The following is a 13,059-nucleotide window of genomic DNA, read 5'->3' on the forward strand; positions in this document are numbered from 1 at the left end:
CATCTCTCAGTATCTTTAAATGGGAGCCTATCTATGTTCCCAGGATCCTATGTTCCCATGGTCCTATGTTCCCAGGGTCCTATATTCCCAGGGTCCTATGTTCCCAAGGTCCTATGTTCCCAGGGTCCTATGTTCCCAAGGTCCTATGTTCCCAGGGTCCTATGTTCCAAAGGTCCTATGTTCCCAGGGTCCTATGTTCCCAGGGTCTTATGTTCCCAAGGTCCTATGTTCCCAGGGCCCTATGTTCCCAGGGTCCTATGTTCCCAGGGCCCTATGTTCCCAAGGTCCTATGTCCCCAGGGTCTTATGTTCCCAAGGTCCTATGTTTCCAGGGTCCTATATTCCCAGGGTCCTAAGTTCCCAGGGTCCTATGTTCCCAAGGTCCTATGTTCCCAGGGTCCTATATTCACAGGGTCCTATGTTCCCCAGTTCAATCTTCTGTTAACACACATTAACCCTCCTATTGTGTTTGGATCAAATTTGACCCGTTTCAAGTTACAAATATTTCATAAATATTATCCAGTTTTTTTTTTATTGGAACAAGGCGTCAAAACAGCTATATAAACACAACAAAACCAATGGTTACCATTTTATTTGATTTTGAAGGTCTCTAACCCTAAACCCAGACCAGGGGGTTCTTCTCAAGGTTCTCTTCTCACTCTGTCAAAAGGAGCGAGGTGCAATCTATTTTACGGTGGATGGCCAGTGCCTAACCTGGACAGCGCTGATAAAAAGCCCTTCTGTTCTTTGAACCAGTTGTGGTCAGAGCTCTGGGTAAACATCTACACACAACCAACCTAACCCTAGAACTGGGGAACACAGGACCCTGGGAACATAGGACCCTGGGAACCCATTTAAAATACAGAGGAGCCATGACAGTCTAAATGATGGTTCAGAGGCCGTTCCATCCTGACAAAAATAAATGCTTTGGCATTAAAATGGAAAAAGTAATTGAATATCAAAATATCAGCTATCAGCCACTTCAGTCTAAAAATATCGGTATAAAAAATTGATTAACCCCTGCACTACTGAAAATGTTTTTTTTGTGGTTCTGGCAATTGCAGGAACAACCACTGTTGCAAAGTATTGATTCTTGCTGCACACCAAGTCTGTAGAAAAAGTTATTTTACATGAGGTAAAAAGTTTAGGAGCGAATGACCGCTTCTTCAGGTGATCAGTATCGGCCTTCAAATGCTCATATCGGTCAAACCCTATGGTAGTAAATTGTGAATTAAAGTCTTTAAATACTAAATAAGGTAATATCCTCTGCTGTCCCACCTTCAGATGATGACGATGATCCTCTGGTTCAGTTTTCAGGCTGTGGTTTAAAACATAGACTTTGAAATGAAAGCCTGTATTTTTCTGCTCACTCAGTTTATCTCCACACGCAGGTTCACCTCACTGGAGGAAAAAAGAGGAAGCTACATTTCATTTGCATCCAGTGGTTATAAACACATGATGAGGAAGAGTTGAGAAAGACCATGTGACACTTTCTGATAAATACCAACCAGGAACAAACAGGTCAGATTCAACAGACGCTCCTCAGCAGCTAACAATGAGTCCGACTGATCAAGGCAAGTTTAACTTTCTCCTCATTCAGTTTACTTTCTATAACAAATCATTATATTACTGTACAAGTTAATTTCAATGTTTATCGTCAGTGAATATCGTTCCCGTGTATTATACGCTTTTACTTTCGTTTCTGATTTTACACGGAATTTCTGCTGATGGTGTGTAGATGTAGACAAGTCACTTTCATATTCCTATAATGCCGATATAGTGACTTACAGTGTGGCTGTGGGCCTCAATAGTGAGTTTATTGTCACCATAACATAACCTACATAATGGCATTTTCCATCTCCTATGGTATTCCTATAATAATGGGTAAACTTCTATAGGATACTACACCTAGGCCTAGTTAATGTGTGGGTTATCTGATTAAGGCCAATAAGGCAAGGAACACTTGATAGTTTAGATTAATTTTAGTAATCCTAGTTTTGACTACACCTACTGTTTGGATTAGAGCTGTTCTCTGAAGTTGATTTTCATTAGTATCATTACATCTGAATCAAGTTAAAATTCTAGAAATGTCATAACTGAAGATCTAACCTCAGTTCATAATTTCCATTAAGTTCTCTTTTGTGCGCTTCCTTTATTAAACACTGATTGTGTCTGCTTCTGGCAATAGTGACTTTGCTAAAAAAACATCATGATGTCGCAACATCGTCCTTTATAATCCTTCTGAGCAAAATAACCTTCTAATGCCATTTACAAGAACTGATGTTGATCCTAATGACAGGACTAATGCATTTGGCCAATTTTCCTGCTTGTTCATTAGTTTCTATTATGACAGCCGACTCAAGTGGGGATTTATGTACAGTTCAATAGCTTTAAATATGAGGAAGTAATTCTTACATTGCTGCTTAAAATTATACCAAGTAATGTGATGTAACACGCACACCCACCCACAGACTTAACGTCTTCTATGATGCTTTATCATAAGATACCAAGTGTTCATGCTGAAGGTGCCAAGAAGAGTTAATATTACATTTATTTTTTATTCTTATTTTGGTTCCTAGTCCATGAATGAGCTGCAGAAACACTTAAACTTCTTAAACTACACTTAAACACTTAAAACTCTTAAACTTCATCACTTTTGTCTGATTTTAAAAGGAAATTTGTGGCCGTTGTCACTGAAAGCTGTTATCATACTAAGCTTACTCATATTCAAGTCATACCACACCATGTTTGGTAGGTTTTATTTTTCTTTCATGTTTTAAATGTTGTTGTGTTATGTTTGTCTCTTGTGTGCTGTTTGTGTTCAGATGTTTTTATCATCAGTGCAGCCTCTGGGCCAGGTCTCGCCTTGTAAAAGACAAATTGGTTCTTTGTGGGTCTTTCTGGTAAAATAAAGATTCAATAGATAAATACATTCTCCTAAGTTACCAAAAACTAAACACCAGCTTACCACTCATGAGTGTAAAAACTCAGATCTGCCCTGACTCTTTCCCAGTCGACCGCTGACACACAGACGCGATGTGTGTTACGACCTGCAGCCCAAGTGTAGAAACCACTTCCTGCCCAAAGCAACACTTTTCTCAATCCACAAAACAACATGAGCAGGCTTCTGTCTTGTCTTTTATGTCTTATTTTATAGCTGAAAACTCTGTCAAATCTGTCAATTCTGTTTCATTTTTTTTTTTTACTGTAAGTGTAAAAGCAAATGTTTTAGGAGTCCACTCCTTCTATTGTGGCCTGCTGAACTCCAGTAGTTTGATATTGGTGATCCATGGCTTTGATCTTTGATCTTCACTTGATAAAAAACACTAAAATACCGTTTAATGTCTCAAGTGAAATTCAGTTTGCAAAGCCAGCATGGAAAACAATGCACATACACAACATCATACACAACAATGGACAACATAGCAGTGACTATTAACCAACATTTAGGCTACAGTTAAACCGGTCTGGTTGGTCCAGGAATGCCTGTTCAGAAAATGAATTGTACAGCATACTCAGCAGAAACAGCATTCACATTTAACAACATTAATGCCAAGTTCATCATTCAATATTTATAAAATAGCAGATAGCAGATTGGTGTTTTAGTTATACAAACATTTCTCAGAGGCAGAGCTGCTCTGGAGGCAGAAACAATCTCACTGAAATAATCTCTCAGTGGGCGGAGCCAAAGTACCTGTTTTTCTGGTTTAGACTGAAGCCCAGTGAAAAAGACAAGAGGTAAGAGAGGAGGAAGGTAATATTATGAAGCCTAGCGCTCTGCTACTAACTGAAAAACAGGCTAGTTAGCCTAGCTGGCCTTCCAAGTTCAAACCAGCCATACAAGCCTATAGCTAGGCTAAGATAGTTAGCTAGCTGCTGACTTTCCAAGATTATGCCATGGTAATGAAATAAAATAAGTCTTTGCCATTCATATCTTTTATTTACATTTTGACTTTTTTTTTTTACATTTTGATTTTGAATTCCTTCTTTGTCATTCAAGTTTGCCGGTTAGCTAACTTGCACAGTTGTTTATTTGGCTCCGCCCATTGAGGTTTAATTCAACCAATGACATTTATTCTGCCTCCAGAGCAGCTCCTCTATGTAAAACTCATAACTAAAACTTATAACTACCACTCTGCAAAGTGCAGATTCTGTTTGTGGTTTTTATGCACTGAAAGCTAGCCTATTTGTTTGATGTTGTTGACTCGAGGCTCGATCTCTGCCAGGTATTTGTTGTCTTCGCTTGATAGCAAGCAGCATCTCTCTAAAGGTCAGAGGATATCCTGTCTTTGATGTGGCGCTTGTCTCTGTGTACAGGCCTGATGTTGGGGACCCTGCTGCTGGTTTCCCTGTGTGTCGGGGCGGCGGCCATGTTTGACACCAGGCTGGACGTCCACTGGGAAATGTGGAAGAAGACACACGGGAAGAACTACCAGACAGAGGTAGGCCTATATGTAAAGAGTTGGCCTCTCCCTTCAGAGATTCCTGTTTTCTCATTGTTTATTGGAGTAAATATGACGAGTTTTGTTCCAAAATGGGATTTCCACCATTTGAAACAAGTGACATCAGCACTTCAAAAATTACATGAAAATTAAAGTAGTAGTAGGTAGTAGGCAGCTCAAGTACATTGTTGCCATTTTTCCCCAAAATATAGCTATCACACTTCAGAAAATAACTCTTTGTGTGTGTGTGTGTGTGTGTTTAGGTGGAGGAGCTGGGCCGCAGGGAATTGTGGGAGAGGAACCTGATGCTCATTACCATCCACAACCTGGAGGCCTCCATGGGCCAGCACACCTACGACCTGAGCATGAACCACATGGGAGACTTGGTAAGGAGCACTCACTTGACTTGAGAGATAATTATGCTTTGTGAAAGATTTATTATTTTTATTCCTATAGAGGCTTTGCAGTTGCATCATTGGCCATTGGTGAGATCCGTTGGAGACTGTACACAGATAATATGTAAACACTAGGGCTGTAGTTGAGACCGCCTTGGCCGAGTCCAAGTCCAGATCGAGTCACTGGTGAATTGAGTCCAATTCATGATCAAGACCGAGGGGGGTCGAGCCCGAGTCGAGACCAAGACCGGGGGGGAGTTGAGAGGGTCGAGACCGAGTCGAGACCAAGACCGAGGGGGGTCGAGACCGAGTCAAGACCAAGACCGAGGGGGGTCGAGACCAACCAAGACCTGGGGGGAGTTGAGAGGGTCGAGACGGACTCGAGACCAAGACTGCAAAACTCGAGTCCAATTTGAGACCACCATACCATAGCAATGTGTTATCCAAGGCTACCATTGTATTTATTGACTAAAATAACACATTTTTGTTTATTGCCTAATTTGGAGGGGTGTTTCTAAAGACATTTCAACAAAATTAGCATGTTTTAGGACAAAATTAACTGTAGGCAGCTTGTTTATGTTGCTCTCAGCATTGCTTGACTGAAAATATTCTTACCTGTAATTTAAGAAGGCGAAGACGAAGGAAAAAAGACAGAGAAAGACAGAGCGAGAGCAGCAGCAGTCATATTAACTACGAGTCCGAGACGAGACCAAGACCGTCAGAAATCGGTCTTGAGTCCAGTCTCGGACTCGAGTACTACAGCCCTCGTAAATACACAACAGGGCTAGAAATCGAGAGATAGTCCTAAATGTGGTGTGACTGTAGAGTCCACTCAGCAAGTAAACATGAATAGTCTGATGAGGCAGATTTCCAAATTTAATTATGTTTATTTACGCCACAATGTGGTTGATTCCTCAAGGTAAAAACTAAAGTGGAGATAAACTCACCGCTCAAGTTAAAACACCCATTAGGCCTGGGCGATATGGTTGAAATCAATATCACGATAATCGATAAAAAGGATTTTTCGCGGTATCAATATATATCACGATATGGTTCATGTATACAAAATCACGTTAAATAATCAAATGAATGTTCATCTCATTGAACCGAATAGTGATGTTAGGTGTGATGTCAAACAAAACAGAAATATTCAAATAATATTCCTACCATACCTCATTTTATCAGAGTTTTTAAGTAACATTTACTTGTCATCATCAATTTAGACGGCAGAAATGTGTCACAATATTACAATATCTTCATATCATCACGATATGATTCCACTGAAAGACGATAAACGATAATATTGAATTATCACCCAGCCCTAACACCCATGCTTGGCTAACTGAAACTGATCCTTTTTCAGTTAAGAGACTGGATCAGATTGTGATAATTCAACAGCCGGTGCTCATGTGTGACAGACAGGGAGAGAGGGCAGGTTTCAGTGTTGATATGTGCCAGAGGGCAAAGAGCCTAGCTAACTAAGGCCAAGACTGAAACACCTTTATCTGATTGACTCTGTAAACTATCTTCTTATCATATTTACCTATATTTACACTTAGTAAATATCCTATTCCTTTGTTCTTTGTTGTATTTTCAGACATGTCAACATTGATCAGTCTCTCATGGAGGTTTTTTTTTTTTTTTGTTTTTTTTTTATATCAGTATACATTTGATGCTGTATTGTTGCACCCTCACTATGGCAAAAATAGTGCCATCCTTATTTATTTTGATTGTAATAACTTTGCTACTTCAGTGTCAGTGTAGTAACAGTAAGTAAGTCTTTGTTGACAAAATAATGATCCTTTTACAAAATGGATCCTCTAAGTTTTAAGGATGTTAAATTATGTACTTCAGGTAGTGATTTTCTTTCCAAAATCAGACTTCCCACCACATATGGAATTCCTGGAATATCATGACATTTATATTTATACATTTATACATTTATGTGTGTTTTCCAGCCAGGGAATCTGATAAATTCCCTCAAGATGTCAGGAAATATCAGGGAATTTTACAGATGGGTCATTTCACAGGAATATAGCAGGGTGTAACTTGTTTCACACTTTCATTACATTGGATGGTGGTTTTCAGCCCAAATGGAATGGAAACCAGACTGTTTACCTCTTTACACGTTTCTGAGCTGAAAAACAACCAGGAAGGAATAACATTTTTAGGTCATGGAGGCGCTTCAACTACCCATTTGATCATTTTGTTGTCCTCCTCCCCATAGACACAAGAGGAGATTCTGCAGTCTTTTGCCACACTCCGTCCTCCTACTGACCTGCAGAGGGAGCCATATACTTTTGTGGGATCAGCCGGCGCTGCTGTACCAGACCCATGGACTGGAGAGACAGGGGCTGCGTCACCAAAGTCAAAATGCAGGTAAAAGCAAATGACTCTGTTTCCAACGATGATTCATTTAGCTCAGCAATGACACTCTGTCCCGAGGATCGGTCATGTTGTTGGTCAACGCAGGAACAGAAGAAGAATGAACTTGTGTCATCCCAGTAGTCTCGTTTCCCCTCTTCATCCTGTTTGTCGTTCTTATTTGTTGGCTCAGTTCTTTCTCACAGAGGAAGTCGTCACCACAGCTGCCTGTTATGCAAGTCGTTGCCCACATCCAGATTTTGTTCCTGGCTTTCAAAACGTCCCTCCACATTTTCTTTTAAAAACATGTCATGATGACTGAAGAAATTTCTTGGAACTGCTAGATAAGATTAAAATCAGAATCGCTTTACTCACAAATATAATAAATCAGTCATTTGTGTTGGCGTGAGTGGTTTAAAGACATAATCAGCAACTGACATAGTAACACAGCACATACCATAACACACACGGTACAGACTACAGGACCTCACATGCATATATACAGATATATTCAGGAGACACAGTAAACCATACATGTTACTCTACAAATACACTGTCAGTAACTTCAACTCCAACTTTGTCATGAACGCAATGAAAAAATCCGTCTTATAAAGTCATTTAGTCTAGTATCAAGTCTTGTTTTCCTTAAAAATGAAAAATCTGCCAGAAATAAACCAGATCACTCTGCTTGTATCAAGATGTCAGTATTTATTCATAATCTTTTTTTTAAACAAGTTGATTTGCAGTGGAAAGAAGTTAAATTATCTTACCCCATGGGCAGATTTCTCTCTGTGTTTTAAGAAAAGTAAGATTTTAAGACTCAATACTTGACTAAATGACTAGGAATATTTTTTGCAGTGTGTACATTACGTTACAGTAACACCATTCCTTCCATGGACCCCAGGGTGCCTGTGGCTCCTGCTGGGCGTTCAGTGCCGCGGGGGCCCTGGAGGGCCAGTTAGCCAAGACTACAGGGAAGCTGGTCGACCTCAGCCCGCAGAACCTGGTCGACTGTTCATCCAAATATGGGAACCGTGGCTGCAACGGCGGCTTCATGCACAGAGCCTTCCAGTATGTCATCGACAACCAGGGCATCGACTCAGACGCTTCCTACCCCTACAGAGGAGTGGTGAGTGACTGCCTTCATTCACTTAGTCAAAATGCACTGATTTTATTTTGTGAAGCAAATCTCCTGGAAAGCAGTTTTTGTGGAAACTATTAGAAGGCGGGCCGACGCATGTTCAGAAAGTGTGGGAAATTATGGGAAATGAATGTGATCGTTTCCAGCTCTAAAAAGCTTTGGAATTGGACAAAAAGTCTGGAAAATTTTGGAAAGAAACAGCAGCCTTAATACACACATTTCATACAGCTGTAAACCCACTGTTATTTCATGTGTTGTGATATTTGTTGTTGTGAAGCATAATCTTCAGCCATAAAGTGTTCTCACTGACAGTATTATCGCACTGTCAGGATATTCAACACTGACCAAAATCTTCATATCCAGTCAGGAAATTAAGGCCAGGAAAAAGTTTTAAAAAAATTTTTTTAAATGGAAAACATTTAGGAATGTCTTGCATTAAAACAAAGGAACTGATTCATACAATGTAAACTCAGGCTAGTCAACAAATTCCTATGTTTGACAACCATGTGGGTGTGAGAGCAACAGTGGGAAGTTAAGTCTGATCCTTGAGGCTGTGGCGTTCTGCGCACCGCAGCACTCTTCTCACTTGTCTATGGTTTGGTGTTAATGTCCCTTTAGAGCAACAGTAAATAAATGGGAGCGGACAACGTGTTTCAGCTCAAGGCTTCATGTGGTTCGCTGTGTGTGGAGTGTGTTTCTGGGACGCCACACTGCTGTCGTGGGTCTGATTCAACCAAAAGTACAGTACAGTGTGTGATGTGAGGAGCCCACTTGATAACCCACTTGATAACCCACTTCAGTGACAAAGCTGCTCACACCCAACCCCAGTGTCTGAAATTCTTTTTTTGGCTCACCACCATTAAAAACTAAAAAAAAATTAACTACGAAGAAGAAAATTGGCGAGTGACACTTATTGATTTCTTTCCAAAGACAAAATCCCCCAGCTCATCCCCCTTTCCTCCAAAAACCAAACCAGGTTTCTCCAATTTTATTTGATGGGAGAGGTGGAGGGGCGGGACTGTTAAAAAAAACTGGAATAATCTGTAAAATTTTTATTTATACCTACTGGTACACCTTGAAGTAACCATTAAAGCTGCAATAAGTGAAATTTTCTGACCACTAGAGGGCAACAAAAACCGCAACACATTTGTAAATAAAGCACAGCAAAGCCACTGCACTACGGAGGCCTACCAAGGACAAACATCACAAAGCACCGTGCATAAATGCTAATAGCTAAGCTAACTGTACCTGCTGAGAAGTCTCACCGGTTATCAGTCTCACTTAGACAGATTTTTCTCCCACTGAAGGTTATATGTCCCACAATGACAAGTGAAGAGGCAGGTAGCAAGTTTACTAGTTTAACAAGTTTACTCACGTGCTTCATCGATTCCACCGTTACGAGAACTTTTTCAGGAGTGGGAGGGGGTGAGCACCACTTTTAAAGAGCGAGGGAGGAGACAAGCTAGTTTAAAAAAAACAACAACTACTGAATGGAGCGGGAGGAGCTTCGTTCAGGAGTGTTAAATACTTTTACATTATGACATGGAAAAATAGCACCATGTATAGTCAGCACAGATCCTGTGTTTTGGTAAATGCTCACAGAAGTTTGACCCTGTTGTCTTCTCTCTTCAGCAACAACAGTGCCGCTACAATCCGGCGAACCGCGCCGCCAACTGCTCCCGGTACAGCTTCCTCCCCGGGGGTAACGAGGACTCTCTGAAGCAGGGGCTGGCCACCATCGGACCCATTTCCGTGGCGATCGACGCCACCCGACCCAAATTTGCTTTCGTCCACAGTGGTATGTAATGGGTTGTAATCTTTCTTAACATAAATGTAAATATACGTAGATCTATATCCCCCTACCTGCTCATAGAAATAATACTAACAATAATAATACAAGATAATTTTATATAATACTTATCAAAACATATTAATTAAACATATTAATCAAAACTAAAATCGGTAAAACCAAATTAAAAATTAAAGCCTTTCTAAAACTGTTTTGATTAATGTACTGTATGTATGTATGTATGTATGATAGATAGATAGATAGATAGATAGATCGATAGATAGATAGATAGATAGATACAAATATAGATAGACAGATAGATAGATAGATACATAGATACAAATATAGATAGATAGACAGATAGATAGATAGATACATAGATACAAATATAGATAGATAGATAGATAGATAGATAGATAGATAGATAGATAGATAGATAGATAATATATCCTCCCCCCTGTCATTTCAGGAGTTTATGATGACCCAAGCTGCACCCAGAACGTCAACCACGGCGTCCTGGCTGTGGGATACGGCACGCTGAACGGACAGGACTACTGGCTGGTGAAGAACAGGTGAGGGGATTTCACACATTTAATTCTCTGTTTTCATCTCTCAACCCCCATCTGGTCCACACATACATACATACATACCAAGTGGACGTATAGCTCCTATACCACACTCCCCCATCTGTTCCCCTGTGGTGCGTTTTCAGTAAAGCCTACTGGAGGACAATGGGGAAGTGAAACAAGGAAGTCAAGGCTCAGTAAGGAAAGTACACAGTGGCATAACAACCAATGTCCAGCTGTTATTTTAAGGTCAGAGTTTGGGTTTCTGAGTTTCCAGAGCAACTTTCAGTGAGTGCAAAGAGTAGAATCGCTGTTAACTGGTCAAAGTCGCAGAGGCCACTTTTTTATTCTCGTATCTTTGGCACAGATGTATAAATTAACTAAAACTTAAAGGAATACCCCAAGAGTTTGGGAGATTGTCCCGTTAACTTACCTGTAAAGTGATGTGAACGTAAACACCAAAATAATCCATGTGTCCCCAGTAGATCATTGGCTCTGGTGCTTCATGCATACAGTATGTTGAGTGATAGCATTATGTAAAGTAAGAAGACAGACTGTTCATAGCAAAAAGTTGTTATAGGTTTTTATTATATGGCCTGTAGATTTATATATTTAAAAAATGAACTATTAATTCACCATAGCTGATTCAGGTTTATTTTTGGTTTTATTTCAGGTGAGCAACCACATATTCATCCACTGCACAGTGATTTTTAGCTGTACACAGTCTCCCATCACCCACCACCTTCCTATGGAAATAGGGAAAGTAGGCCCTGCTAGTTCAAAAGAGTATTGTTTTTATGTAGTTCCTCTAAATTTTACCAATCTCTTTCACAAAACTGGCAGACTAGGCCACATAGCATTTAAAATGTCTTACCATTTAGCTTTAGGGCTGCTACAAGTTCATTTTCTCACTTTTGAGATGATACTTGCCACCTAGTATGTTTTATTTTAGAGTGAATGATCTCCCTGGGACACACGGATGATTTTCATGTCTATGTTCTCTAATCACTTAACAATTACCCAAACCCATTTACCCAAACACCTGATGCATTTGTTTGACCTAATTCCTCTGTTTTTCTGCACTCTCTGTCTAGCTGGGGAACGAGTTTTGGAGACCAGGGCTTCATCCGGATGGCTCGCAACAAGAACAACCAGTGTGGCATCGCTCTGTACGGCTGCTACCCCATCATGTAGCTCCACACCACCACAGACTGCATCAATGCTTAATTAATTGCCTTTTTTTGCCTGTTTTTTTTCTGTTTTTTTTAATGTTCCATTTCATTTTAAATGTTTTGTTTTTATTCCTATTGCACATTTTTAAATGCAAAAGCCAGGGATGGCCAGTCTTAAAATACTAAGGTTCAACACCAGCTTTGTTGTCATTGTTAGAATATATTTTGTGTAATCAAACTTTTATATTTTAGATGTGGAATAAAGTTCTATCTCTAAAACTTTAATCATCGTGTTGTACAGCTGTCTTGCAACACTGTGTGTGTGTTTGTTAATGTGTGGAGAAATATGTGTGTATGCGTGCGTGTGTTTGCATGTGTTTGTCTTTGTGTGTATGTGTGTGTGTGTGTGTCTCTGTGTGTGCAAATGCTTGTGTCTGGATCTGTCTGTGTAATAGAGAGGAGGCAGTAGAGGCAGCCTTTCTCTTTCCTGAGGCTCAGTCACAGTGACATGTACTGGGGTTAGATCAATATATCAGTTTGCCGATTGGGCCAATATTGTCCTTTCAATAAAATCAGATCTCGGCCAGTCATACATCAGTCAGATATGATGTGGCTAAGGATCTGATTTTACTCGGCCAGTTTCGGGGGTGGCAGTCTGTAAAACCTGCAATGAAACCTGCCTTAAAGGACTACATTGACTATTTGGGGAATTGGTTCATTGGACAACTTAACTTCATAACTTTCTTTATTTTGCACTGTTTTATTCCTTGCACTTGTTCCTTATGAAGCACTTTGCAACTCTAGCTTTGTGCTTTAAAGTGCTCTATAAATAAAGTTTATTATTATATTATTATTATTATTTAACATGTTACAATAGGAGTACCACCAAAATTATCTCTCCTGTCTCTGCTATATATCTCTATCCTGTGTTCATGCTAAAGGGTTTAATCCAGAGTAATCCAGTGTTGTGTTTTTTTCTGAGTAAATTGATCATTGGGCCAATTTACCAAAAAGTCAAGATCTGCCAAGATCTGCTAACCCTAAACATTTAATTAATATGGGTTTTAATGCAGAGTTTTATTTTCCCATCATGGTCTAACTGCTGTTTCAGAGGCTTTTCCACCCTGACAAGCAGAAAATTCAGGCAGAAACTTGAATACATTTTGGCATGAAAATGGTCAAATTCAAATA

At 39.9% G+C, this 13,059-nt stretch overlaps 1 protein-coding gene across 1 annotated transcript; it reads left to right on the forward strand.

Moving 5' to 3' along the window:
- The first annotated feature begins 1,430 nt into the window (after positions 1-1,430).
- On the forward strand, positions 1,431-12,153 carry LOC139663288 (cathepsin S-like). The gene is given in 9 exon segments (XM_071541925.1): positions 1,431-1,573; positions 4,317-4,441; positions 4,705-4,827; positions 7,064-7,166; positions 7,169-7,215; positions 8,105-8,329; positions 9,974-10,139; positions 10,600-10,702; positions 11,791-12,153. Coding segments are annotated over 9 exon segments (1,011 nt in total). The 5' UTR covers positions 1,431-1,554; the 3' UTR covers positions 11,891-12,153.
- The last annotated feature ends 906 nt before the right edge of the window (positions 12,154-13,059 follow it).

The sequence above is a fragment of the Centroberyx affinis genome, unplaced genomic scaffold (genome assembly GCF_046629955.1).
Source record: "Centroberyx affinis isolate AG114_WGS23_722 - 3 ecotype Tasmania unplaced genomic scaffold, CSIRO-AGI_Caff_v1 ptg003971l_1, whole genome shotgun sequence".
NCBI classification, from domain to species: Eukaryota; Metazoa; Chordata; class Actinopteri; order Beryciformes; family Berycidae; genus Centroberyx; species Centroberyx affinis.